This window comes from Electrophorus electricus, chromosome 22, assembly GCF_041902795.1.
Source record: "Electrophorus electricus isolate QZ-2024a chromosome 22, ASM4190279v1, whole genome shotgun sequence".
In the NCBI taxonomy this organism is placed as follows: Eukaryota; Metazoa; Chordata; class Actinopteri; order Gymnotiformes; family Gymnotidae; genus Electrophorus; species Electrophorus electricus.
The window spans coordinates 5,431,077-5,452,105 of NC_137518.1; the positions used below are offsets into that span (position 1 = coordinate 5,431,077).

A 21,029-nucleotide genomic window follows, 5' to 3' on the forward strand; every position below is an offset into this window, starting at 1 on the left:
TTAAGGAACATTCTTTATAATACTGCCTGCATGTGGCACTATGAAACTACACAATCTAAACACAATAAATTACAACAAAGGGAGTGCTACATTCTGACACAGAACATCTGAGAGAAAAAAACACTAGAAAGACTGACTAATATTTTTCTAACAATGTGCTAATCCAAAACCAAATGCTTTTTGTTACTGGATTAAAACTTAATGTAAGTTAACAAGGAATTCTCATTTACAGAAGTAAATGGTGCAAACATTACAGATATTCTGTCACTTGTTGAACTTACCATAAACCCAGGCTACAGCAATACATTCAAAGAATGCAACCCACAAAAGACACACGCCACTGGCTGCATAGTAGTCAAAGAGTTGAAACACATACATGCCACCCTGGGGAACAAAAAGAAATGAAAAAAGAACGAAAACAGAGGCCTTCAATGCATGTCCAGGCTTCCAAATTGCAAGAGCATAGACAATGTAAGACTACAATCTCAGAGAAGGAGGGCACGGAAACTTGACTTTTTTCATGTGCAAAATGTCAAGTTCACCCTGTTGTATCATGTTGCATTTTGTTTGGTGCTTGTGATTATATGAGATACAATGCCACAGAGGAAAAATAAGCCACAGTTCGGCAAAAAATGACGTTGTCCTAAAGCACACAGTCCTGTTTGTCACTGCCTTGGGGGCTCAGTGGTCATCTAGAGGAGGACTGGAAAAAATCAGAGTTGTGTGAAACACTCTCTGTCCCAGCTGGATCTCCTAGTATAGCAACATGACTCCTCTCTGGGAATCTCTCCACACAAAGCAGGACAGCAGAGCCATAAAAAGACTTTGTGGGAGAGATGAGGGTCAGGGGAAAATAAGGACACAGAGCTGAAGCTATTTTTGCCTGCAAAATATCTATTTGTAGGGCTATACTGGTCTATTTGTAGCAGACCAGGTCCATTTTATGTAAATGAATCCATTTGACTTACCCATATGGGTTGAGCACCACCCAGGTAATGGAGAGTTTCTACATTTTAAAGGGGAATTCGACCCAAATTGTTTTTTTCTGTACTTGCCCCTTACATTTGAAAACAGTATTATTCTTATGGAATTTTTTGAATAATTCAGTGAACAGAATTGTTCTCTCACAGGTGTTTGTGTGTGTGTGTGTGTGTGTGTGTGTGTGTGTGTGTGTGTGTGTGTGTGTGTGTGTGTGTGTGTGTGCGTGCGTGTGTGTGTGTGTGTGTTGGGGGGGTTTGTTGTATCTCACAAAAATGCTGTCTCACAAACAATATATATACATTGAGCCACAAAAAAGGAACATGTGTGCAAACGTTTTCATTCTATAACTTACCTTAGTGACCATGGTAAGTCCCAGCAGGTAGCTCACAAAGCATATTATAGCTATAAAGATTTCTCGATGGTAACCCTTCCGTAGGAAGGATGGATACAGATCCACCAGCGATGTGATCTGTCCTTCCACTTCAACAAACTGCAGGAGTGCATACATCAAAATAGCATTGTGTGAAGTTATTTCATAGTTATTGTTTGTAGATTTGGCATGTTATCTGAAGTAGTGAGGCTAGTAAAATACTTCAGCTAATGGAATTTTAAATGCTAAAAAAGAGACTTTGTTACACTGAAGAACTGTACACCTAACCAAAGCAGGCAAAAGCTAATAAAGTGTCTTCATTTCATTCGCTTTGTATTCGGTTAAACTGTACATGTTTTGCAATGTAAATGGATTTCTTTGCTTGAGCCAATCCACTGCAGATGTGCTAAATCCACTTCGGAAAGCCAGATTCAATTTTACTAGTCTAGCACCACGCCCTCCCCAGTAGCCTCACTGGGCTAGTAAGCACATTGACTAAGCACCGTGTACTATTTCACCGGGACAGTGAAATGCAATAGTATAAGACCCCAGCTGACACAAGAACTGAACAGTTGCCAACAAAGTGTTTGTAATTTTTTTCCATTTCCTCTCATGTCACAAATATGTCTGTAAATTTGGTTGTTTATGTTTGATGGAATGGACAGTAATGGTTTGTGTTCCAAAATTATACTTCATATTTCTCTCACAAAGCTGGCACAAACAATACTAAAGTAGCTCTATGGCACTGAAGTACCTAAGTAAATCCAGTTTCATCAAAGCATGACATATTTCATGTTTGCACTTACATCACTTAGGCTGGCTAAGGATATAGAGGCCAGATATCTGGTTTTAGGCCAGACAGTCCTGTTTTTCAGCTCTCTGTGCTCTGCCCAGCAGAACACCTATTTGTCATCATTCTGGAATTAACTGCTATTTGCTTTCCATTGATCAATATTATTTTAGTGAGGCAGTGAGTCATGTCAAAGCAAATACCTTGGATTTCATTGGTTTAACAGATTTTACACCTTGTACCTCACCTACCAGCTAAACACAGAAAGTCCACACTCTAAATGATTGTCAGGTTGTTTGCATCAGTGTGAAAATACCAAAAAGAAAAACAAATTCAGTTCTCAGTGGACAGCGCTTCCTTTCCTTTCAAAGAGCAGGAAAGATGAATTTCATGCTTTCTGTACACTATGCCAGACTGCAAATATTACAAATAGGTGGCAAGTTTGGTGAGACAAACATTAATATATATTATACATTTCTAGAAGAAGTTGATCCGCTCTGTTAGCTAGCTTGATATAGGTTATGATTTTAATTTTGTGTTGTTGTATCATATCCCTGTCTCCCATATGTCTTCTTTTTGGTGGTGTGATGTCCTCCCTTAAAACAATTAATCATATACTTGTCATATGAAAGTGTTAATTTATTGACTTTGACCAGTCAAGCTTCAGCACAGCTTAATGTACTTAAGACCTTGTTAAAATTAGCATTAAATTATCTTATGAAAGCTAATGGGAATAACTGACTCCAGGATTTCTAGTGCATGTGATCCTGCCATGCTGGCATGAGTTCAAGGCCTTTTAAAGCAGAAGTGATGGAACCCAAGACGGAACTAACTACAGACAATCTGAAACAAGCAATAATGTTCTAAAACAACATTGACCCTCTGATGTTTTAATTAGTAACGGTCACAGCAGCATGAGAAAGTTTGCAACATAACGTCAGAACAGAACAAACTATTTTTGCAAGTTCAACTCTTTCCATTCTAGGGAGCCAGATTCCTCTCTACCCCCTTGCAAAATATTCACTATGTTTCTTCTTTTACGTAATCAGCACCCATCCACCCTCTCAGTCCCATCAATTATCGATCTAATTGAACTAATAGCTTCAAAACACTCACTGAGGCAGTTCAGACATTTCAAATCCAATCCAGCTCACAATTGCCACTGACACTGGGCAATTCCTTTCTTCAGTGGTAAATGCCTCACTAACATGAAATCCTCTCCACATTTCCTTCAAAGCATTGGGCAGACAGTTACCTTTACAAATAAAGAAAAACCTCCTGGAAATAAATCAGTCTGCAAGACTGATGATTCTACAGACCATTTTCACACCACAACTGTGGCCAAACTTGCTTGTCTTTTTTTAGATCTGCTGATCTAACAATTGTCTTTGATAGACTAAATCTCAAAATGACTATGACATGAATATCACTGGATTTCATGTGTTTTATGGGATAACCAAATATCCCCTCCCCTACAAAAAGATATTTTTATTGGCAGAGTCTACATATATTTTATTGTCTAATATGTAGAGAATATTTTGCTTCTTACATGCTGCTCAGCCCAGTGTGGTCATCAAAACTACCGCAATTCTATCCTTGTTGTGTTTACTTTCTAAACCATCACTCCCCTACCCAGCAGTCTGAAAGCTGGTGCTCGATTGTACCAGGGTTTCCCAAACTTTATCCCCTCCAAACTTGAGGTTAAATAAAACATGGATTCTCCCTGCTATTATAAACCATACTTCCAAGTCATTCTCCAATTCTTTCTCAGTGCAGCAACTCATGATCATCTACATCAGGAGTCCTGGTGAGTCTTAATAAGAAAGAAAGCTCATAAGGGAGGAGAGTACAAGCTGTGCTGTTGTGTCATTGAAGGACTACTGCAGTTTACTTCATTGTGATCTACTGTTTGCACATTATTTGAGATGGTATAGATAGAAAGTGGCCTTTGATAACTGAACAAACATAAAAGTGAAATGGTCCTTTAAAATTTCATTTTAATCACCATATTTTTGGTAATTAGAAACCAGAAGCAAATCACAGACCTATTCAATTTCTACCACAAATTTAAATTTGGCCTTTACTTATTAGCACTATTAATAAAATACATTTTCTTTATTATTTATAAGTACAGACAGTGTTTGTAAACCAGCTAGAATATATCACATGTAATAGTACATAGTAATAGACAGTTTCTGAACGCATCATCTCCTCCCATATGGTACCTGTAAAACCTTGTTCAGCATCCTGGCTATCAATGCCACACTCACCTGACTGTCGAGACCCAGTAGCAGGAGCATAATGAAGAAGAGAACGGCCCAAAACGTAGGCAGTGGCATCATCGACACAGCTTTGGGGTATGCAATGAAGGCCAAGCCAGGACCTAAGAGGGTAGAGAACAGAGAGGGGGAAGGGAGGTGGGGGAAGGGCAATTAGCAAAGCTCATCATATGCACATTTTGATCCATGCTGCCAGTTTGCGCACAGCGGCACAGACCAAATCGAGATATAAAGAACAATCGTGCGAACAGGTCCTAGGTGCTGGAGCGAATGTGCCAAGCAAATGACTGACAATGACAATGGCATTAACCTTATTCCACTTCTTTTGGGAAAAAACCCTAATAAACAAGTTCATGAGCTCAGAAGACAGGTTCCTAACTCCAGTACTGTTGACCCACCACTCTGCAGTTTTGAGGTTTCTGTGCTCCAGTACGCATGATTCAGGTTTGATCATGAGCAGATGAGCTGGATCAGGTGTGCTGGTAAACGTTAGCATGTGTGTCTCCAGGGCTGGAGATAAGAACCTCTGCTTCAGAAGACACTAAATATTCTTAGACACCTGTATTTCTTTCAATATAACACTATTAGTCAGAAATTCCACACAGATATCACCACTACCAACAGAGATTAACCTGAAACACAGTTAACAAATTGCCACAGTTAAAAAAAATTGTTAACAAATTGTTGCAAAATCATTGCAAACTTTGCATTCCAAAACCACTGAGAAACAGAAGAACAGCAAAAACACAGCACCATTTAGCCAAGAAATATATCACCAAAAACCAGCCAGCCAAATCACATAACATGCCCAGGTACAAAACACAGTTTCCTCAGTGTCAGGTTTCTGCAGTTAATGCAGGGCAAGTCCTTGTCATCTCACAAAGACCTTATAAAACAAACTCTGAGTACAGCTTACCATTCTTGTTTCTTTAAATTACATTTTCAGCACAATCCTATAACAAAACTCTTTTTGTAGACTAAACATTGCATTAATCATGTTCTTCTGCTGAGCAGTAAAAATAATGTTGCATAACAAACTGATAAAGATTTTACTGTTTTCTGGTGCCAGTCTCCTCAGAACAAAGTCAGAATCAGCATCACCAGTGAACTGACCAATGAAAAAGCTCAAACTCAATCAATCCGCCAAATAGTTCTTCACCTTGATAGCCTACTAGTGAAATGTCAACCAGAGAAGGAAATACAAGCATTGTAAATTTAAATGGAGAGAGCATGTGGAATGAAGATCTTGATCATTAAAGATCTTGATAATTGTCCAATATGGTCTACAGGATGCAGAGGGAAAGAACCATTAGAATCTGCCCAGAACATCAGCCAAAGATTACAAAAAGCTGTTGGAGAAATAAAATAAAATGCAATATATGCATATAACAGCCCAGGATTGGAAATGTAAATGTATTTTTTCATTGCGTTTATGAACTTGGCACAAGATGTTCTTGGTAAGTTTCGCCCTCGATATCTGCAGAAACGTGCTTGAGCAGTTCTCACAGAGCTGTGTCAGACTAACTGTAGACTCTTCATCATTTGTAGAATGGACAAGATCCAATCAAAAGACCTCAGTTTTCCGAGTGTCTCCATGCAAATTCTCTCAATATATTTCCATAGTTTTTCTGATGAATCCAACCAGAGTGAAAATTGCTCCCGGACGACGTATCCCATTTAAATACGTACCATTTAGATACGTATCCTGTATCTTCTGATGGTTCATTTCGTAACGTATTTGTCTTGTTGAGGAATGTTTGATTGCTGAAAATTCCAAATTTCAAAGCTGCCTTTCATGAAAAAATGTACTGGCGATTTTTAATAACGGTGTCTCCGATTTTTGTCGTCGGTTTTCTACAGGATTGACTGACTCATTTGAGGTTTTTTGTTGTTTTTGAAGTAGCAGTGCCCACCATCACTACTACTTTTACCCTCGTACCTGACTCTGCCACATCAGCAATGTCCACCCCTTGCTCTTGTGCCATGAAGCCCAGGACGGAAAATATTGCGAAGCCAGACACAAAACTGGTAGCGCTGTTCAGGCCTCCCAGCAGCAAACAGTCCCTATGTCACACATATGTCATGGAGCTTGTTAATTTACACACAAGGAACCTAGGTCCCCACTTTTTTTGCCTGTTGACTGGACTAATTCCATGCCTCCCAGTCCCCGCCGGCCTGGACGCTCACCTGTAGCAGTTGTATTTGTACTTGTTGTAACTTCCAAGTGATGTCATCGCACCCAGACAAATGGCATAGGAAAAGAAAATCTGTGTCCCTGCATCGATCCAAACCTACACAGAAGGGAGGGATGGTAAGGCTGAACATTAACTGGCTCATTATTTTTTCAGCAATTAATGCAGGGCAAGTCCTTGTCATCTCACATGATGAGCCAATAATGAAATAGATAAAAATCCTCTTCCAGTGCATTCCTTTGCTCAAACCAAACAAAAAATGTCCTTAGAACATTATGCTCCACCCAAATTCAAAAATCTTTTGATAATTTGCGTAATATGCAAAACCTCCTTTTCAAACTAGTCCTAGGCTTTTCAACTTCACTCACAATCTTGGTGTCAAAATATTCACAAGTCTGAACCTCAATAATTATCAAAAGCCTTGAAATGTTAAAACAATATGGCCAACATACACAAATGAATCCTTCAAGAAGTTAGCATATTTTGCATAAACAGTTAAAATTCATGAACGCTTCATCCAGTTTAAATGAAACTGCATATTTTTTAAACACAGGATTCCAAGATAGACTGCTGATTCTGGCAAATGTAAGTAATAAATATAAAGTGCTATAAATGCTAGAAATATATAGCTCAAAATCACAACATCAGATCAAGCTAAAACTTTGCATTCTGCATCATCGAACTATAATAAGCAAGCTTTCAGAAGGCATTTCACAGGCATAAAATTGACCTATCACATTAAAACTTAAATACTATGAATCCTTAAAAATTCTCTGTAGTTCTGTAAAGTTTCAAAACAATTGACCACTCGGGATGCTATTCAAGAAAATCAAGTATCTCTTTTATATTTTCACTTAGGAACATAACATTGGATTCAAATGATTCTTCATGGGAGTCCTAATAACTTTACAATTACATCGGGACATCGAAAGGCCCTACAGCACACAAAAACCGACTTTGCATTTAATCACAGGCCTTGTTTAAATACTTAAATGGACAGAAATCAGGAAAAGTAGGTCACATCAGCACAGACATTTTCAGACATGCATGTAATGATGGAGTGATGTTGACTGCCAAGTGTTGACTGGAGTGATGTTGACTGCCAGCTCCCCCATCAGGAGACTCTACGGTGTACAATTATCTACTTTGCATACAATCACAAGCCTTGCATTTCAAATGGACAGAATTCAGAAAAAGAATTCAGCAATGAGTTGCATCAGCATAAAAATGTAGGCACATGTATGGAACAAAACTATGATTACGTTCTGAGTTTTAACTGTGACTGGCCTGCTTTTATCAGCTTTTAAATCATGAAGCTTTTAGTGTTTGCAAGGTGGACACAATTAAGAGTTTAAAAAGCCACTTTCGCAAATAGAATGTTAAAAATGTTACTGCCTTCCAAGCATTATGATTTACTTAAAATCTATGACTTACTGTTCAATGATCAAATGGTCAATATGTGCCAAATTAGGTGGATATCATCTTTCAAAACTTCATCAAATTCCAGTACAAATGGGAGCCTTTCACAAATTTTGACAACATAGGACAGTTCTTAAAGGTATCAGAACAAAATATATTACATAATTAGCTCATAGGTGTGGGAATTAAAAGGCCATGCTACTGTCATATATCACTAAAATTTCCTTCAGGACTCGGGCCTTGTGGGCCCATTCTGCATCAGCAGTAATCTTTGTATTTCTACAGTATTCTAGATCATTGGTATATTGGACTCTAACTTACTCTACTGGCTAGGATGCATTCTATGTGTAAATGACAAAGCACTTTTGGCGCACTGGATCTGGAGCATCTGATAAATGCTGTAAATGTAAATGTAAGTTATGTTAACCAGTCTGTAAATACAAGTTATATTAACCAGTCTGGAAACATCAGTAAAAGGGGGTGATTCTTCCTGGCTTTTCACTCATTTTGCTAAGCTAAGGGAGGGACTTTTGAGAGTTGATAGACCTGAGAGATTGAAGGGAGGGAGTAGGCTCCTTTGGTGCCCAAAAATGGTGGACTTTAGCAAGAACTTTAAAACTCTTGAAGTAATTTTGAAGTGCCATTATACATAATAACACTTGACTTGCTTGTTGACTGTCTAGCAAAGGTTACATGCATAGCTTCATGTGTTTCCAACAGGAGATCATGACAGCAAACTGCGATTACATGTCCAGTGTGAGTAGCACCCCAAACTGAAGAATTAGTTAATTCTCTTGGTGGTCCACGAGTGAATAGTGAAAGTACTGGTATATAAAGTTGACCAAAAAATATAAAGTATTATACATATATAATATATACATGCAGGCATAAGGAATTACCTCGGGATCTTCAAGGCGAGTGACATTTGGATACAGATAGAACTTGATGCCCTCGGCTGCTCCAGGAAGAGTGACACCCCGGACAAGGAGGACAATTAGCATGACAAATGGGAAGGTTGCTGTGATGTACACAACCTGATGGGAGACAGGATGGAAACACAGATTAAATTCAAATCTTTTTGCTTGTGACAAACCTGCCAGAGAATTTATAAAAAAACATTCTAATAACACAGTGGTTCAATTCTGTAACCAGTTGTCTTGTTTTATACTATTTTTTGTAAATATTCAAACTTTAAATACAGTTGATATGAAATGCTCCACAATGCCAGGAATAGGGGGTTAATTACATAAAATACCTTTGCTGTATCAGTTATAAAAATTTGTAAGACTTATTTGCTTTCCAACCACATTTGAAAACCTAACATAACTTCACATAATTCATATTGCATAAACATATCACATAATTTAATCTTACACAGATTACATCTGTTTACATCAACTCATTTAAAAGGGGGAAAACAATACAGTGCTGGCGAACCACTGACCAGAGAATGAGAGAGTGGGGAGGAGCACAGCAAGGATTCCCAGGATGCTGTACATCTCCCCACAGCCTGTAGTTGTAAAATTAATGCATAATGTTGTTTTTAAAAATGTTGATTTGTGAGTATATGCATTTACTTAGTTAAGTCTGCCTACTTAGTTTAATAAGCATTTTTAGTGTAACCATCCCCGTATAGTCTGTCTTTTCATTTATCTACCCCCAACTCTCCATGTTAGTCTTCAGTCTTTCCTGTTGCTGTTATGACTATGGCATTGACAGTGGCATTCCCCTGATGTTCTTCTCCACCAATGATGTCACTGAAGTGGTATGTCACCACTGAGCTTGAGGTTATCTTCAAATTTGAAGGCGGTGATGAAGAAGATAGTATGAGTACCTCGTGGTACAGGGTACTGAGCATTATGCCTGCCACCTCCAGGACAGATCCATCCAGGTGGCTAGCTGGGAATACTGGTGAAGGAGACAGTGGGTTTCATGTGATATCCAGCAATACAGAGTCCATGCAACGTACTCTGCACAGTTGCTGTTGCTCAGCATCATTGCTGGAGAGTAGCTGTCACCATGACACAGTTGTGTCTGGCATTGGAGGGCAAACCACTACAGGTACTCATGGTTATGCCACTAGAGCAGTATAACAATCTACCAGCATTGGCCACAGCCCTCCAGAGATGCTTTGTGCAGGTACCAGCATCGCTATTAGTCCAGCAGATGCTCCTGAAGAGATGGGAGCTACAGTGATACACTGGGTTATGTGATCGAGGAGCTCAGGGAATAGGTGAATTGCTGAGTGGCTCCTGAGCGAGTGGTGATGGAACCTTCAGGAAAGACAACCTTCAGCATCAATGCTACAGCCAGGAAGATCAGCTGCTGCCACAAACTGTGGATAAAGTGTAGCGAGTTCTCAACCCTCATTGACACAGGTTCCTCTGTGTTGCTGCTACAGCCATGTGTGCTCCCTCACGACACGAATGGCACACTGGATTGCTGAGAAGTGATGACCATCCAGCTCAAATCTGTCACCAGCAGCTGTGTCAACACAAGGGGGAAGAAACAGCTCCTGATTGTGTAGGGAGGGGGATATAAGTCAAGTGCATGAATTGCATCTTTACAGGACACGTGCATGTTTGGCTTAGATTTCTTGTGGCAGCCAGGGCTGTGTTCAAGCTCAAGAAGGAAACCCTGGGCTTAAAGATGGGGCATATGAGACTGTCTGCAGCAGCTAATGGCAGGGCAGGGGCTCCCTAACAGTGTGGCCTTCAATTTCAGTGGGGGAAACTTCTGCCTCTTGAGAGGAGGTCAACACACAGCATCAGAGTCAGTTGGTAGGACTCTGGGGATGATGTACACTGTAGAATCTAAGGTACTATGGTTTTTCATAGGCGAAACCTTCCAATGCTGGAGGAGCTGAATACTCTGCAGCAGTGCTGGTTGGTGGATCCCCAAGGGCCATGGGCAGTACACAATAACAACACTCTCATCAGTATCAGAGACAGAGAAAGCTGAAAACTGTTGTAGCAGAGCGAGTTGGACTCACTGTCAATGTTGAACCTATTCAGCTTCATTGACAATATCTTCTACTGGCTAAAAGAAAGGGTGCAGAGCAGAAAGTGAGAGAGTGAGCAGCTGCTCATTGAGCCGTCAAACGGCCCCTGGGCAGCGCTGGGGCACTCTAAATCAAATTGGCTCAGCGTGGTTAAGCTTACTGCATCTGAGGAGCGGGTATTGGTAAGTAGCACTCAATCCAGATGCCATAGAGAAGATGGTGTTCACGTTTGGCATCAGAGTATGGCATTTCAAAGTTATGGCTTTCAGACTTTGTAACACGCCGGCCACATTTGAATATTTGATGAAGAGAGTGCTCACTGGTGTCTCCAAAGATCAGTACAATGGTTGTCTAGACAACATGCTGGTCCATGTGCCCAACTACGACAGAACACTCGCAAACTTGGAACAAGTATTCAAGGTAATAAGACGGTCTCCTTCAGCAGTGCATGAGCTTCCTTGGGCACATTATGAGTGGAGCCACAGTGGAAATAAGCCCAAACAAGGTGGACGCAGTGCGGTGGTGGCTTCCATGGCAGGATGTCTGTGAGTTCCTGAGCCAAATGGGTTTGGCGTCATACCACCAGTGTTTCATATACGGGGTTGCCACTATAGCTGCACCGCTGGCTAACAGTAAAGGGGACTGGGTTATAGGGGTTCAAGGAAGCTGAGCATGAATTTACTGTCCTCCACTGGCTATGCGATGTGCAATGTGATTTCCCGGGGTGAATGGCGAGTTCACTGCAGACAGAGCCACCAGCAATAAGGGCATAACGCAGTTCAAAGAGCCAGAGTGCCAAATCGTAGTGTGGATCATGGTGCTACAGGTATATTGCTTTATCTCAGGCCACAAAGATGAGCAGGGAGGAGCACGGTAAGGACTCCTAGAATGCCATGCACCTCCCTGCAACCTGTAAATTATTTTTTTAATTAATTTAGTCTGTCTCCTCGAGTTGAATTAGCATTTTTAGAGTGTCACCCTCCTCATATGTCTGTTTTTTAGTTAACTACCCACCACGCTCTCCCTGCTAGTCTTTAGTCTTTTCTGTTGCATGTCGGCTCAATAAAAGTGTATTTGTTGCATTGAAAATGGTATTCACAGACTGTTTCTATGCCAATGCTACAATATATTATGTATATTAGGGCTGGGAGTAAGAAGGCAAAATCATCCTTAGGCAAACAATAACTTTTAAAGCAACATGCCTCTTCATGTTCTGGGTAGAGAGGAAATTAAGGTGACATTTTGTTAGCAGGAGTCTCTGCAATATTTACAAGTCTGTGCTTGGGAAGAAATGCACACCCAAGCACAGCAATCAATAATGAGTAATTTAAGCCCCCACACAAAGCAGGTTTAGATTGACTGTGCTGTCTCTCTGTGGTTACTCTATTTACCAGAAACAAGTGCGCTGTCACTATCGTAGGTATTAATCATGGGGTGTGGTTTATGTTTGTGTTGACAACTTTGAGTAAAAGAGCTCTCCACAGTAGGTAAGAGCAGCTAAACGAAGCTAAATGTTGCCTTAAGTACCATGCTACTTTTTTAGAGAACCAGATTAGCAAACAACCCTTATTTCTCACCATGTACCTTTGAATGAGAGGTAATTTGTTAAAATATCCATCACAAGATGAAACTTAGCCTAACTTCAGTTGTGCCAAAACTCACCTTTCCTGTGGACTTCACACCTTTCCAGATGCAAAAGAAACAGATGATCCATACAGCGAGGAGACACAGAGCCAGTTCCCATTTGATAGGGCCAACATCCTCTATGCTGTCAGAGATGCTGAGGACATTGCGTCTGTGGGTGGGGGTCGGATGGGGACATGTGAGAATGTGAGAGCCTTCTCTCAATATAAAACAAACATCATGCAAGCAACAACCACCAAGTGGCCCACAGAAGAGGATATGTTTGAATGGATGTTTAAGTACGAATCAAAACAACCAGGCAGACAGATCAGAGTGGATGAGGCTAGTTTATGACCACAGCACCCGTTCCTGCCAGTCCTGTTCTGACCATTTTATCATATAATCTATTTACACAAGATGACTTGAACCAGCCTGCTGACCCAGCCAGGCAAACCCAGCCATTATAAGACACTCAGTGAAGGCAAGGAACTGCATGGTTATAAATGTGTAGTTGCCAAAGGTTAGTGAGGATATATGCATTATCATGTTCTACACTGTAGTACAGCATACAAGAACAGTATACAAATAGCAAGAAAATCTTGGTGTTTCAGGATTTTCAACTATGAGGTAATCAATTAGCACTGAATTTTAGGTGTGTGCTTTCCTCCACTCCCAGCATTGAAAAAACTACAAACAAAACTATAAAGGAAAAGTTAAAAACACAAAAGAACATGAGTCTAGCATTCAGACACGTACTCCCAGAACTCGGTGACTGGCGAGGTGAAGTTGGTAGCATTGATAGCTGCCCAGATGGTCTTGTTCTTGCGGTGTGTGTCCTCAACGCAATTAGCAGTGTTCCATGGGTTGTTGCAGCTTGCCCAGGGAAGCTCAGGCCGAAAGCACTGGAATAAGTAGTACAAGCCCCAGGCCAGGATCACGATGTAGTAGATGTTCAGCAAAGAAACGATCACAATGGAAGCATAGCCGATACCTGCATGGAAAGGGATGCAACATCAGCAGTTTATGAGAGATTCATTAACGGCATGCTAGTGATGAACTGAGGCAGATGTTCTTTATAGGAGTCAAAAAAACTCTTCCCTGAGAAAAAAAACATTGCCTTTTTATGTGCATAATTTTCTAGCAAAAAGCTTCCCCTAGTTAAAAGGTTTTGCTCCAGTGAACAACAAAAAATGTATCAGGTACAAAGTAAACATATGAATGAAGAACAAGAATCATTTATAACCCTGCATTGTGCACTAGTTTGTTCTAAGATGAAAACATATCTGACTAAAATCTTATGTAGTAAAGCTAGGATTTTGTTAGTAAAAGTGTCAAAGGTGAACATCACATTGGAAAAACTGCAAAAAATAATGCAAATTGAATAGATCTTTTCATGTGTAATGCTGGGAAATATATCTTTACATTTTCACACACTGTATCATTGCCTTCTTTGTTGGCCTATTATACACATGGAAAATCACTGGGCAAACAAACAAGGAGCAACACTTCTGCAACTCGGCAGACCAAAAATGAAACTTCCACTAAGCGGGAAGCAGAGGGGCCAGAATTAACAGCTTGCTGACATCGATGCACACCATGACCCGCTTTGCCTTATAAAGAGGATTTCTGGCCCACAGCTTAGTAAGATGCCACAGTCTGACAGTAAGAGAGGAGGAAAAGAAAAAGTGCCAGCCAGGAAGTAACAGAGCCTCAGCCTGTTTTGTGCTGCTCAGCACATGCGCTCTTGGTCCAAAGGCTTCTCCTTCCCATGCTCGACCTCATTGCTAGTCATCCCTTTCATGTTTTGATGCTCTGATGCCATGGCAACATAGAACCCTCTGTACACTAAACACATATGTCTCAGGGCCTGGTAAAGAGGGTGTGTGAGTGGACTTGATTGCACGTGTTCGACCAGGCAAGCGGTCAGAAACAGCAGTATTGGACTTGGGCATTTAGGAAATCACATTTCACCAGATTATAGTTGCAGAGCCAAAATTCTTCTCTAAAGCAGAGATTACACAGAGAAGCCAGCACAATGTGATTGCAGAGACATGAGAGAACATTCCATGTGGGGCATGTGACTTACAGAGGCCTTTAACCGGTGCGACTAGGAACTAAGCAATATTTTAGCATTGTAAATGTCATAAAATGATAAGATTATCATATTTGCAGTGCTGCCTGAATCCTCTGGTACTTTCTCTGTATTAAAAATGATTTAGAGCTTGGATTTCTTGCCTGTTTCCTTTTTGGGGTTTTTTTTGTGTGTGTGTGTGTGTGTGTGTGTGTGTGTGTGTGTGTGTGTGTGTGTGTGTGTGTGTGTGTGTGTGTGTGTGTGTGTGTTCAAAAGATATTTCCTACATGACATAGTTTCAGAGGGAAAAAGTAAGGATATGATTATTGTATTGTTTAATCCGTTATTATCTGAAAAGTAATAAAATTTTCTGTTGGGATGGGACCTTACTCACTTCCAATTTTCCATGTCACATTTACAATCCTGAAAGCAAGCTTCCTGTAAAGGAACAAGTTCAAGAGCATGTCCTGTTAGATATAATCAAACTTTGTGTAGTGCAGTTTCGGTCATGTTTGACACTTACCACTAAAGATAGGGCTAATTTTATCCCAGCAAGTGATTCCCCCCTCAGAGGTGAACTGACCCAGTGCAACCTCCAGGAAAAACACAGGCAGGCCTCCGCCAAACAGAAAGATGAAGTAAGGGATAAGAAAGGCACCTAGACACAAAGAAAACAAGGCACACCCTGATACCTTTATTTAATTCCACAAATTATTAAATTCCATTAACTATATGAACAATGACTGACTATAATCCCTGTGAACCAACATTACCCATGTGAACTGAAATATTGGTTCACATCCTCTTTTTCTTTGCTTCTTCTCTGCATAATCAAAGCAAGTGTGCTTGTCCATATATGGGCTTGAGCTCAAATGGCTGACATAAAGCCTTTTCAAGTGGTGCTAATGTATCTGATCCCCAAAGCTACTGCATGATTCAAATGTATTTAACCTTGAATTTGGATTTACCATTAATTATTTATCAGGTAGGTTAAACATAACACCATACTTTGTGGCAAGATCTATTAAAGCAGATGCCACTATATTGTAAGCATAACAATAAACATTTATTTAATAATAATTTCTTGTTTTGAGGTTCTAAATGCTTTGATTTCCTACTTCTGATGCAAAATATTTGAAAGTCTACTTGCCTCCACCATTCTTATAGCAAAGGTATGGGAAGCGCCATACATTCCCTAAACCAACGAAACCGCCAGCCACGGACAGGAGGAAGTCGAGCTTGCTTGCCCATTTCTCTCTCTGCGGGTGCTTGCCCTCTGCCTCGTCCTCAGGTCGGGTGCCAGGGCTCTTGCCTGGGGACGGCTTCAGGGTGTCCTTGTGGAAGTCCTTCAGACACTGGAGCTTCTCTTTTTGGGCCATGCTGTTGGGGTGAGAACCAAACACAGTGAAAGATTCTGGGTGCAGACGGAAGAATGGGGAAGCCTATACAGGTGCACACTGATAAGGTTGGTTACTGCTGAGCTCATGCAGAAGTCACATGTTGAGTTTGTAACACATGAACGTCAGATTGCATCATTGAGATCTTGCAGCCAGATCAAGAATGGATTGCGCATCCAGGTTACAGTCACAGCTGCAGTTTTTCACTCTCTCCATGCGACTATGTGAGAAGACATTGTACAACAACAGAGAGAATCCTGATTCAGGCTGTGTGTTCAACGCTCCGTCTCTTTAATTAACATAGCGTCTGTGTGTCAAGACCCTATTCAAAGAGGGAACTGTTATTACAGACTCCGGGTGTCCAGTTTCAGAGCGGGGGCCAAGCATGCCACAGTGCAGCTCAACAGGAGCCCCAGGGATCCAGATAGAGATGTCTGAAATACTCTGGCGCCCCTCAGCCCGGCTCCCTTTCAACTTGGCTTGTATAGAACAAACTACAGCCCCACTGCAAGAAGGCTCTTTTAAACACTTTATAGCTTAGTTTGAACATGCCTGACCTTCAATTCTTTTCCTTGGATACATGCAAAAAAGAGTGTGTGTTTGTCTGTGTGTTTGTGGGACAGGGGGGTTGTGTAGGTTTTAGGTGTCTATGTCATCTCCTTCAAAGTGACAGGGGAGAAAGCAAGTATAGTGAAAGTAGAAAGATACAACAGTGGAAGGTGGGTCAATCCCCATACCGGCAGACAATGTGGAGAGCCAGCCTGCATACTTAATCGTCCAACACCTCACAAGCCACAGGGAATGGAATCACAATGACCCCTTGCCAGGGAGCTGAATTTGATATATAGCTGCACACCAGACACCGTTTCCTTTGATGTATAAGTTAGTCTCCCTTTTTCATCTGGTAATGCTTCATTTCACATTCATTGTGAGGAATATCCTCCACCAGTCACCAATGAGGACTAAACGTTTAAACAGCTGTCAAATCTAAGTGGAAAAAGCCTGCTATCAGACAAAACACTGCCTGTTTACTAAATAGAGCTCTGATATGCATGGCAAGATAACATTTTGCATGTTGCATACAGAACAGGTTACTAACCACATACTGAGTCGCAGAACAGATGTTATGCACTGAACTTCTAAAAGGCACTCATGCCCTTGAATGTCCAAATGGAGTAATTGAAAGGCTTAGCAAATACATTACCTCTCAAATACATTACATTACATTACATAAGCAAGTGAAATCATTTAGTTCTGGTGTTGTATGTTTTTGCTCATTACTCTGTATTGACAGAGAAACCTACTTGGCAGGTTTCTTTTAAGAGAGAAATTTTTTATAGTATGAGAAAAACACAGGTATTGCTCACAATTCTTATCTCGCTTAACATTCTAGCTCAGTGTGCACTTACATTAATTCTGACTACACTAATTTAACTCAGAATAAAATTAAATCTAAAATTAAGTCATATTAAAAGCTTAAATCATTTGCTCCCACGTAACCACCCAGGACGTTCCCCTGCTTCACACACTTTCCTTCATGCCTCTGCTAGCTTGGCATGTGTTGCTTTCAGTGCTGTCACCATGCCTCAGGCACGCCTGCATAAATGGCCTTGCAGTTCAGAGTGAGCCAAGATTGGCAGCAAAGCCAATGTCTGTCACATGCATGCAAACCCCAGCCCCACCCACCGGCTAAAACAATTACATGCAATCAGCAGATTGGGTTCAGCTTTGGAACAGGGGATGACATCGAAGGCAGACAGTAAATTTCCACTCCCCAAAGAGCATGAGTAGGCTGTATGCAACTACGTGCTTTCCCATGGGCTGGGGCCACTCACGGTAATCCGAGGCGTGGGTGTGCCAAACATGAGTGTAGGGCCGAGCCAAGGAGCGGCTGTGGGAGGGGCCGGGGGAGCGGCCAGGGACAGTGATCCTCACCTCTGTTTCATTTCCCTGGAACGCTATCCATTTCAGCCCCCTGTTGTCATCCCACATCTTTTAATAGCCTTTCCAATAACACTGGTCAGCTTGGCTAAGCATTTGTGAACGGTAATCTAAGGACAGTGTGTTGCTACCACTTGAATGATTTGAATTCTATATATGGCCCATTGCTTCATTCATACATTTCTATGTTTGAGAATTTTAGTGCACAAAAATGTAGTTATTGTAATAAATAATTAACATAAATATGGGCTAATTTTAGATTTAGTATGACATGGTTTAGTATGACAAGTTTCAAGGCTAGCAAAATAAATGTGAGTGCAAAGCCGTCCAGCAGCAGAGCACTGGCAAGGACCAGTGTATTTGCATAGGGCAAACAGTGGCAAGTAACAAAAAGAACATTGTATGGCCGAGGCCAGCTTCTTCCTTCAGAAAAAAGAAACACAAACACTGGCATGCTGTTGAAAACAACCACAGTGCTGTAGCCTACTGTTGGACATTGTAAAAATATTTAAAAAGTACATCTAAAAAATAGTGTGACCAGCAAGGAAGTCAAGTTGCACAAAGTCATTTGATCAAATATCTCGGGTTTCCTCCAAAACATGTTGCCCAACAAGCTGCTGTACTGCTCCCCCTTCAGGAAGCAGGAAGCACCATATTGCTTTGCAGGGCACCCCAGGAAGTCCCTAATTAGAAGCAATTTGCTCCTCCAATGCAGTAGGTCAACGAAGCGACTAACGTGTCCAGTCTCAACAGCCCCCCGCCCCCCCTTTTCCTCTTTGCTCCGCCTCATTGCCTATTGCCTGTTTTCGGGCTTTTCCTAATCCGTGGAGGACATAGTCACACAGTAAAAAGGCATGTGCACCAGTGTCGTACTGTGGCCCAGCAACCAAGGGAGACCTCGGGTTGATGTCCACGTGAGCCTCTGGGACTTGTTGCATAAGCGCTATTCTAAAACCGTGCACATTTCCTGAGCGTGCTCACATTCAATTTTCACACCCTGCCCCCCGTTACATTACATTCCACTACACCACCACTCGCATGCTCCTGAGCGTTGTCTACAAGTTCACGGTTTACACTTAAGGAGGAATGAAGCCTGGGCAATGTGCAGATCTGACAAGGACCCTGGCAGAAGGGCATGATCTGGGCCAGTTAATGTGCTTGGGTAAAGTCCAGTGGCCTTTGTCCAGCTTCCGTACCCTGCTCCAGTTTAGACCATCAAATCAAAGGCTAATGATAATGTAAACAGGCCAATGACACAAAATGGACCAATTTTGACAACTGACTAAATCTTCTGGGATTAGAGGACAATGATCCAGAGTCACAGTAAAGACAGAATCTTTGTATAAGAATCTCTATTCTTATATTTGGATTCCCATTACATTTCTTTCTCAAACAAAATTTTTTTAAAAAACAAAATATAAGAAACTTGGTTAGTAGTACTAGTTAATAATTTGTTAAACCCAACCCAGTGGACACAAGGCACCTATAAAATACATATAAAGCAAAAGATAAAGTAGTTTTGCCAGCAGACGCCCACTCAGGTGCTTCAAGGGTACACACATGCAAATTGTAGTGAACCAAAATTACAATCTCCATGAATCCTTTCTTTGCCAATAAACCCCTAAGTTTATCAGTCACATGAGCATGACAGTGCCTTGTGCAATCAGAAAGAGTATTTTAACACACAAGGAATCAGTTAAATTATAACCAAAATAGCAAATGAGCTACTTCATGTCACTTCACTTGCTCTTCTCACTTGTTCTGGATGTGAATTAAGTATTTTTCCATGGTGAGACCACAGGTACAACACTACTGTTTCCCCCAACAAAATCAAGCCTAAGCAAAAGGGCTGTAATATCTCACCTGTTTCCTGTGGGCAACAATAAGGCATGCATCTTATGAACTGATCATTACACCAAATATAAAAATTGGTGTGCCAGAACATTGTTACATGTGGTGAACCAGATGAAACCAGAAACTTTCCAAAAAGTAATACAAGCCTCCATCACCTAAGGACTAGACACAATTTCAGCAATTACCTGTCGCAGTCAACCCAATCCCCTAGGGAAGACAAAGAGTCAGAAGATGCTAGATGGTCCGGCTTTGAATGCATCCAAAAGCACTGCTGTGGAGTTCTTGCCACTCAGTTGGACAGAGGGGCAACCCTTAAATTGCTTTGAGGGCAGAAGAAAGGAGGGGATCTGGGGGAGTGGACCTAGACAGTTAACACTTTGGGATTTGACTCATTCGGGCCAAAGAAAGGAAGAAATACAAAAACAAGTGGAGGAAAAAACAAGTATTCAAGAGGGGAAGGGGGAGGTAGCTGGCTCAACCATGGTGGGTGCTTTGCTTGAGTGGTGGAACAGTTTAGGAAGTAAGCTAACTATGCCTGCATACAAGTCATATTTTCATTGTGACTTCTGAGACACATTAGTCCTAGTTAAACAGCTCTATGCCTTTGTGTGGCTATACTGGAAAGTCTTTCAAGACATCGGTTAAGATAAACAAAGCTGGGATGTCTGAAAGCTCTCCTATTGAGGTGTATGTAACTGTTCAAGACACAGCACTTTTTAAACTCTCTCACATTGCTGTTCTGCTTTTATGAATGCTTCCTCACATGCAATAACCTGGAATGTGTAAGATGTTATTGTTTACACAAAAAAAGGAACATATAAGTTCAGTATTTTAGTAAGCTGCAGTTTTATTTCATACAGGCTGAGAGAAATAAAGTGTCTGCCAATAATTATTCTAAAGCCTATTGCTGTGACTCTGGCACTGGGAAAGAAGCACACAAGATGAATTGGCTTTAATTTTTAATCTTACTGTTAACAGCCTAAACAAGCTCAGGACTTGCCCAACCCATCCCCAATATAAATTAATGTCACATTCATCTGACTGGGATACAAGTCTTGCTACAGGTCCAACGAATCCGTTGGATACGGAAAGTGCAGTGACAAGGCACGGA

The 21,029-nt window shown here is 41.0% G+C and overlaps 1 protein-coding gene across 5 annotated transcripts in view; it reads right to left on the minus strand.

The window, feature by feature from the left end:
* slc6a6b (solute carrier family 6 member 6b) overlaps positions 1 to 21,029 on the minus strand; it is a 28,217-nt gene that overhangs the window by 5,843 nt on the left and 1,345 nt on the right. Inside the window, exons 1-11 of one of the 5 annotated variants that reach the window (XM_027020192.3) lie at positions 20,104 to 20,256; positions 15,877 to 16,106; positions 15,250 to 15,384; positions 13,412 to 13,646; positions 12,695 to 12,827; positions 8,931 to 9,065; positions 6,608 to 6,711; positions 6,360 to 6,484; positions 4,412 to 4,524; positions 1,334 to 1,471; positions 282 to 384 (exon numbers count right to left, since the gene is read on the minus strand). In XM_027020192.3, coding sequence (XP_026875993.2) covers positions 282 to 384; positions 1,334 to 1,471; positions 4,412 to 4,524; positions 6,360 to 6,484; positions 6,608 to 6,711; positions 8,931 to 9,065; positions 12,695 to 12,827; positions 13,412 to 13,646; positions 15,250 to 15,384; positions 15,877 to 16,106; positions 20,104 to 20,177 — 1,525 coding nt within the window. In that variant the 5' untranslated portion in view covers positions 20,178 to 20,256. Of the gene's footprint in view, positions 1 to 281; positions 385 to 1,333; positions 1,472 to 4,411; positions 4,525 to 6,359; positions 6,485 to 6,607; positions 6,712 to 8,930; positions 9,066 to 9,099; positions 10,516 to 12,694; positions 12,828 to 13,411; positions 13,647 to 15,120; positions 15,206 to 15,249; positions 15,385 to 15,876; positions 16,107 to 20,103; positions 20,259 to 21,029 lie in introns of those variants that run through there. The other 4 variants (XM_035520136.2, XM_081705408.1, XM_035520137.2 and 1 more) reach the window with 4 other exon arrangements.